The sequence below is a fragment of the Loxodonta africana genome, chromosome 19 (genome assembly GCF_030014295.1).
Source record: "Loxodonta africana isolate mLoxAfr1 chromosome 19, mLoxAfr1.hap2, whole genome shotgun sequence".
NCBI lineage: Eukaryota > Metazoa > Chordata > Mammalia > Proboscidea > Elephantidae > Loxodonta > Loxodonta africana.
Window position 1 is genome coordinate 71693067 of NC_087360.1, and position 8364 is coordinate 71701430.

General features: G+C 46.1%; 1 protein-coding gene across 3 annotated transcripts in view; it reads right to left on the reverse strand.

Annotated features, from left to right (window-relative positions):
- Nucleotides 1-3978, reverse strand: part of ERI1 (exoribonuclease 1) — a 49200-nt gene extending 45222 nt beyond the window's left edge. For all 3 annotated transcript variants that reach the window (XR_010318659.1, XM_064272843.1, XM_064272842.1), the window contains exon 1: nucleotides 3722-3978. Coding sequence is in view for 2 of the 3 variants with exons in the window: in XM_064272843.1 (XP_064128913.1) it covers nucleotides 3722-3829 (108 nt within the window). In the remaining variant the exon portion in view is untranslated. The remainder of the gene's footprint in view (nucleotides 1-3721) is intronic.
- Between the last annotated feature and the right edge of the window lie 4386 nt (nucleotides 3979-8364).

The window sequence follows — 8364 nt, forward strand, 5'->3', positions numbered from 1 at the left end:
GACAAGCTACAAACTGGGAAACTATACATCCGACAAGAATCTAATAACCTAAATACATACTATAGAGCTTTGACAACAAAAAAATAAATAATCCAATCATAAAATGGGCAAATGACTTTAACAGACATTTCACCAAAGCAGACATTCAAATGGCCGCCAAGCACATGAAAAGATATTCAGCATCATTAGCCATCAGAGAGAAGCAAATCAATTCTACGATGAGATAACCTCTCACTCCCACCAGGATGGCTAAGATAAAAAAAAAAAAAGCTGAAAATAACAAATGTTGGAGAGGATGTGAGGAAATTTGAACCCTTACCCATTGCTGGTGGGAGTGCAAACTGGCACAACCATTAAGGAAAACAGTATGGCAGTTCCATTCCTATGTATCTACCCAAAAGACTTTTGAAAGCGGAGACTTATATACCGACATTCATTTCAGCACTATTCACAATAGTGAAAAGGTGGAAACGACCTAAACGCTCATCAACACATGAATGGATAAATAAAATGTGGTACATTCATAAAACGGATAACTACTCAGCCAGTAGAACAGAAGTCTTGACACATGGTACAATGTGGATGGAGCTGGGAGACATTATGCTGAGTGGCGTAAGTCAATCACGAAAGGACAAATATTGTATGACCTCACTTATATAAAAAGACAAAAGGTAAATATATAGAGAACAAAGATTTATTAGTGGTTACCAGGAGTGGGAGGGAGGAGTAAAGGGGGAGGTTAACAATGAGGGAAGTATCACATTGATTAAAAATAGGGTTACAGAGCTGATTATTGTAATTGCTGTCAATAAGTTGTACATCTATACAAAGCCAAACTGGCAAAAGCTGTGTGATAGACATGTTTACAAAGACAAAAAAAAAAAGGTAGCTGCTGGGCTGCTTATGTACAACCAAAATCCTCATGGGATTTGGTTTCTTGGTTTGGAGGTTTAGGGCCATGGTTTCATGGGACATCCCAGTTACTTGGCCTGATACCTTGTTTAGTGTTTCTGTTCTGCCTCCTAGTTCGTTGCCTAGCACCTAGGGTCTTAAAACCTTGCAAACGGCCATCCAAGCCACAACAAATGGTCTCTGTTTACATGGAGCAACAGAAAGAAGAGGACGCAGAATATGTAGCTAACTGCCTCCATGAACAACTGCCTCCTTTGCCAGCAGACCAGAAGAACTGGATGGTGCCTAGCTACCATTACTGACCATTTTTATCAAAGATTTCATAAAAGAATCCTGATCAAAAGCGGAAAATACAGAAGAGAATTTCAAATCTCATGGACTCCAGACTTCCTGAGATAATCTTTAATAACCTTTAATTCTTTAAACCAAAAATAACCCTTGAAGTCTTTAAACCACACAAAATAAAAAACGTCTGCCCTGAGTATTATGCTCTTTTAAGAACTATCGATGTGGAATCAAAATGACAATAGCACCTCCGATGGTTAGACAGGAACCTTAGGGGGCAGTGAATGTATGTTAACAGGGGAGGAACAACTCAGAAAAGGAGGGTGACAATGGCTGCATAACTGGTAGACAGAAACCTTAGGGGGCAGTGAATGTATGTTAACAGGGGAGGAACAACTCAGAAAAGGTGAGAATGGCTGCATAACTGGTAGACAGGAACCTCAGGGGGCAGTGAATGTATGTTAACAGGGGAGGAACAACTCAGAAAAGGAGGGTGACAATGGCTGCATAACTCCTGGACAGGAACCTTAGGGGGCAGTGAATGTATGTTAACAAGGGAGGAACAACTCAGAAAAGGAGGGAGACAATGGCCACATAACTCGCAGAATGCGGCCTGTCATTAAATGGTACATGTAGAAACTGTTGAATTGGTGTATGTTTTGCTGTATATATTCTCAACAACAAAAAAAAAAATTTAAAAATAAATAAAAATGCAACACCTTCTAGGAGTTTGACATTAGCGTAATGGAAATTTACCAGCTATATTCCAACAAAAAAAACTTTGGAATTGAAAAACAACTGTATCATCATTTATTAAGAGCATCTAGCAATAAACTTTTTCCATTTAAATCTCCATATCTTCATGAGGGGAAACCCTGGTGGTGTAATGGTTAAGTGCTACGGCTGCTAACCAAAGGGTCGCCAGTTGGAATTCGCCAGGCGCTCCTTGGAAACTCTGTGGGCAGTTCTACTCTGTCCTATAGGGTCACTAGGAGTCGGAATCAACCCGACAGCACTGGGTTTGGGTTTTGGGCTTATCTTCATGAGGTTTTTCCAACTATGACAGTCATATTTCAAAGTATTGAGATTCTCAAATATAATGAAAAGTATATTCAAACATGCTTGTCTCATTAAAAGTAAACTCTTCATTACTGTAAAACTCACGTACCTCCATGAGGGATGATGCTGCTGACAGTATCTCAGATTAAAGAGGGAGACAGGGTGGAAGTGCATTTGTTTTGCTTTGTTTGTAAGAGAGGAAGGAAAGGAAGGCCTTAAGTCATATTTTAAGATTAAGAAGAATGAGAAAACCAAAGGCCCAGAGAAGAGCATGCAGAGCAAAGCAAACATACAAAACGCTTAAGAATACCCTCCACTATCAAGGAGCACAAGGAAGCCAGGGGCACAGAGAGCAAGCGGGAGAAGCCGTGGGTGGTGCACTCAGCCACGGAGGCTGGCGCCAGAGCCTACTCGGCGGCAAGGTGAAGACGGGGAGGCCGGGAGGAGCCCCAGGAGATTCCGCTTACAAAAGGATCCTCTAACGGCCACGTGGAGAGCAGCAGCTAGGACGCCCCGGCATTACCCACTCTGTGCCGAGGAGCTCAGCGTCCGTTAGTACCAGGAAAACCCCGACCTGGGCACTAGGTTCTTTACAATCCGCAGCACTGGTCGACAGGAATTACGTCCGTTAAATAAGATGAACAAAACACTTTTCAAGGCCGTTTTGGGATTTTGCCCCTGTAACTACCATCTACCAGGAAAATGTCAAAATCAGGAAGAAAACCAGTCCTGCACCCTGTGTACCCGAGACAGCAGTGAGTGAACAAAAACCAGGCCCACAGCTCCAACCAACAGGCGCAGGCACATTCTATTAAGGCTGGAGCTGGACGTGGGCTGCCATGTGCTTTTTTAATTAAAAAAAAAAAAAAAACTTAAGAAATAATATCCAAAAACCAAACCAAACCAAACCCAGTGCCGTCAGGTCGATTCTGACTCCTGGCGACCCTACAGGACAGAGTAGAACTGCCCCCACAGGGTTTCCAAGGAGCAGCTAGTGGATTCGAACTGCCGACCCTTTGGCTAGCAGCCGTAGCACTTAACCACTACGCCACCAGGCCTTAAGAAACGGCATATCTAGCTCGGCTGCTAACCAAAAGGTCGGCAGTTCGAATCCACCAGCTGCTCCTTGGAAACCCTACGAGGGCAGTTCTACTCTGTCCTGTAGGGTCACTAGGACGACTCGACGACAATGGGTTAACCCACCCATTAGCGTAAGGGCTGGACTAAACAATAGCAACAGCCAACACGGAACGTTTGCAGCGGAACTGGCACTCCGAACGTGGACAGCCACCGCGCCCGCAACTTCCCGTCTGGACTGGGACTCCCCCGCAGACGGCCACTCCGACCCCAGTTAAGGCTCCCGGCTGGGGACGGGGAAGGCGGCCAGGGCTGGGCCCGGAGCGCGCCGGCCGCCACCCCAGGAGCGCGGGGCGCGGGAGCGGCGGGGCGCGAGCGGACTCCTCACCTCGGGATTCGGGCGCGGCCGCTCCTCCCCACGCTCGGGCCGCGGCGACTCTCGCTGGGCGGGAGCCCCGACCTCGTCGCCAGGCTGCTCCATCTGCTGATCCCCCATGCCGGCTGTCACGTAAGGACACAGCTGCTGGAGACAGACACGCACGCACGCTCAGTCGTCCCAGCCCGAGAGCCTCGCCTTCCTCAGCCGAGAAGCGACCCGGCTGGCGTTCCCGCGGCGGCGACCACACAAACTCGGGCGGACACCTCCCCCTTCCGGGAGCGCGTGGCGTCCGCACGCCACGCAGGCGCAGTGGGCCCCGCGCAGGGCGTGCGCGTCGTCTGCGGAGAGGCGACAGGGAGGAAGGCGGCGCGGGAAACGCGCGCGCCTGCGCAGAGTGCAACCAGGGCTGCGAGCCTCGGTCGAGCGCCTTTTCTGGCGCCGCTGAGGGGACGCTGGGCTCTAGACTCTCGTCACCAGACGCCATCACCAGAATAAATGATCCCATCAACAATTCCTGAGAACAAAAACGGGGTCTACCGTGGGGAAGTCAGTTTTAACCAGGACGAATAACATGTAGAAAACAATTTGCATCTTCCATAAAGAGTTGCAGACTTCCACTTCTGGGCAGGAAGAGGAAACCTAGTGCTTACGATGACGATAAACAGTTAGAAAACTGGACAAAATCTATGAAACAATTCTTTGCAGACATTGGACTGTTGGCCCCGGGAGAAGAGAAACCAGATGAGCCCCAGGACCGCCCTGGCTGGCTGTCGGGAGGTAATCTCTAGGCTGCGGCCCAGGGTGGGGGAACTCAGAGACCCGGGGTCCCGCGGGGTTGAGGGAACAGTCTTAACTGAGTTAAGAAGACAGAGGCTGGGCTTTGGGGGACCTCGGAGGGCACGTCGGTTAGCATTTGTGGGCAGAGTTCTGAGAAGAATTGCGTGGAGAACCAGACCAGACCCGTTGCCGTCGAATGCCAGGACTGGAGCAGGGAGCAGTGAACAAAAAAACATCAAAAACTCTTTGTCCTAATGGAGTTTGCATTCAAGAAATAGAATCTAGACAATAATATAAAGAAGTAAACGGTGTCACGTGATAAGTGCTGTGGAGAAAGATGAAGCAGGGACTCGGGAGAGGGGTGCCCGTATGTGAATGGGGGATCACATTTTTCAGTGGGGGTCTCTCTGGAGATGTGCCATTTGAGCAGAGATCTGAAGGTGAGGGAGCAAACAGAATATATGGGGGAAGAGAATTTCAGGCAAAGTGGGCAACAAGTGAAAGGCCCTGAGCCTAGAATGTGCCTGGAATGTTCAAGAAATCTCAGTGCCAGTAATTTGTTTTGACTGTGTGATGTCAGCAGGCAGGAGGCTAACTGTTTAAAATGCTGACTCTGCTGTTACTTGCCACATATCACTGAAGGAGAAATTTCCGTGATGCTAGCGACTTTCATCTAAGAAAATATGTACCATGATGGGACAGCTAGAGGGAATCTCCCTGAATGTTTCAGGTGTGGCACAAGTCTAAAAGAGATGTTTTGGAATTGGTTATACTTTGATTCACCCTGGTCGGAGAATGTACCTGCCTTTAATTTAGCTGCCATGTCCCTAGATTAGTCTGCCGCTGGTAACATTGTTGTTCTTAGTTGTCCTCAAGTCCCTTGAGTCACTTGTGACTCATGTCTATTTGACTCCATGTGTGCAGAGTAGGAAAACTTCATAGAATTTTCAAGGCCCTGACCTTTTGGAAGCAGATTGCCAGGCTTGTCTTCTGAGGCACCACTGGATAGTGCAAAGATTGTCAGTTTGAACCTACCAGTGATAGATCTTTGTGTTGTTGAATACTAAACTTTGTAAATTAGGCTGCAATAAATATGTGACCATTGCTAAGTAGAGTGCCATTTGTTTCTAGGTTCTTTCCCCATTGCCCTCTGGTGCCACACATTGTATATATCACCTGTTGCCGTTGAGTGGATTCCAACTCCTGCTGATCCTACAGCACAGAGTAGACCTGTCCCATAGGGTTTCCAAGGAGTGGCTTATGGATTTGAACTGCTGACCTTTTGGTTAGCAGCCAGCTCTTAAATACTATGCCCTCAGGCCTCCTACATAGAGAAAGAGCTGTAGAAATCTGCAAAAGAGTATCCTTGACTCTTTAGATGAAAAAAATCAATTTATGTGTCATGTGAAATTCCACAAGATCAGGAAAGAACTGTTACTGGAAAGTGGTAAGTCAAACAATTCTTAGCTCACACAGAACCAGGAATTATTTGAGTTCCCACTAGCCAGGGTGGAGCAAATTCACTGAATACATGGGACAGTCAGTGGAGACCCTGGAAGTGTTACACCTTACTAGTAGAGTAAGCCAGCCCTAGATTCTAGAGGCTAAAGTAAAAGCTATCGTAGACCCACCCTTAGAAAGCTTAGAAACAAGCCCTTGAAAGGATCAAACTGTTCAGCAAGTAACTTAACTGTCTGCTGGAAAACAGTCAATACTCTCTAAAAGATACAACAAAATCCAGGGCTCAGGGTTTTATCGAATCAAAAATAAACAGACATGCCAAAAGGTGGGAAAATGTATCATTCAGTCAAAAAACATGGTACTCTGACAACAATGATAGAATTAGCAGACAAGGACTTTTTAATGTGATAGGAGAGAAACTGAAGAGATTAAAAAAGAGGAAGAACAAAGTAGAACTTCTGAAGATGAAAAGTGTAATCGCTGAAATAAAAATTTCTCTTGATGGAATTGACAGCGCATTAGACACTGTAGAAAGAAGTATTAATGAATTTGAAGGTACAGCAATAGAATCATTCCAAAATGACTCACACTCACACACAAACGCTGAAAATTAAAACACAGCCTCAGTGACCTATGGGACGATATAGTGAGGCTTTTCGAAAATCAGCCAGTGAAAACCCAATGGATCGTAACAGCGTGATCCACGTGCCTGTTAATGAGCCATGGTGGCACAATGGTTAAATGTTTGGCTGCTAACTGAAAGGCTGGCAGTTTGAACCCACCCGGCGGCTCCACAGGAGAAAGATCTGGCTGGCTGCTTCTGTAAAGATTACAGCCAAGAAAACCGTATGAGGCTGTTCTGCTCTGTCATGTGGCATTGCTGTGAGTGGAGATGAGAGCTTCAACTGTCGTGTGTTTAGTTCCCATATATTTAGGTCTGTGTTTGAGCACTCTGTTCTATTGATCTGTGGTATCTGTTGTTACACACATTGCACAGTTTTGATTGGTTGGCTTTGAAGTATGTCTCAAAACCTGACAAAAACAAGTCCCCTCTCTTTACCCTTCTTTTTTTCAAGGTGAGGTATCACCATCCTCACTTCTAAGGAGCATCCTGACACTTTTCTGATGTTTCTTGTCTCAGTAACTGACTCTACAGTGTACACAGTTGATCAAACCAGAAATATGGGACTTACTTTTGATTTTCTTCTTTACCTCCCTAATCAAGATGGCTACAAGAATCAGAATGGCCTCAGTCATGTTTCTCTCTCTAGGCTTCCTATAAAATACCGTCTTTCTCCTTGCATACTTCTTTCCGTATCTCAGCATCCTAGGCTAGTTCCCATCTCAGGGTTTTTCTAATTAACTTATCCTTCTTTAGATCAGAGATTAGACTTCACTTCTAAAATGTCCCCCTGAACCCCCAGATTTTGTCAGATTCTGCCCTTTATTTCCTTGACATATTTTTGGAATAAAGATTTGACTGTGTGAAAAGGAGCCCTGGTGGCACAGTGGGTAAGAGCTATGGCTGCTGACCAAAAGGCTGGCAGTTCAGATCCACCAGCCATTCCTTGGAAACCCTATGGGGCAGTTCTACTCTGTCCTGTAGGGTCGCTATGAGTCAGAATCAACTCACCTTGAGAAACAATGGCTTAAATGAGATAGAATTTTATTTCTCTCTGAAGTTAAAGCTTGAATCCATAATACAGAGACGTCAAGGGCACAGGCTCCTTCTGTCTTGCCCCATCATTCCTGGTGTGTTGTCCTCATTCCTGTGTTCAGATGGCTCAATATTCCATGTACATTCCAGCCAGTGAAAAGAGGAGAAAACTGCAAGGGAGAAGGGGCATTTCCGTGTAAGGTCACCCCCAAAGTTGTGTGCATTATTTCTGCTCTATCCCATCTGTTGGAACTTAGTCACATCACCACATACTAGCTACAGAAGAAAAAAAAACGTGGTCTTTGTTCTGTGAACAGTTAACATTCCGTTGTGGTGGTGGAAGGATGTATCACATATTAGAACAACTAACAGTCTCTGCCCTAATTCTCCCATCTGATGAGCATATGTATCTATGCTTGCCCTTCTTCCTGCACATACTACACACGTACCCTTTCCCCAAAGGACACAGCCCCTTGGTCCCATTCAGCCAGTGCATCCACCTCGGTGTTCAAGATCCCTGGGTGATGTGCAGTCCTCGCCATCAGATTCAAATGTGGTTCCTCCTGGTCCAGCCACTTAGAAACCAAAAGATAAGTGATTTACCTGCAGTGGAGCAGGGCAGGAGAGCTGCAACGGGAAAGCTTATTTGGAAAAGCAATGAAAAGGAGAAGAATGGAAACATAGACTGTCACTGGTCCGCCCACTGCCCTGGAGGGGATGCCAACTCACAGCGCCCCTACAGGACAGAGAAGAAATG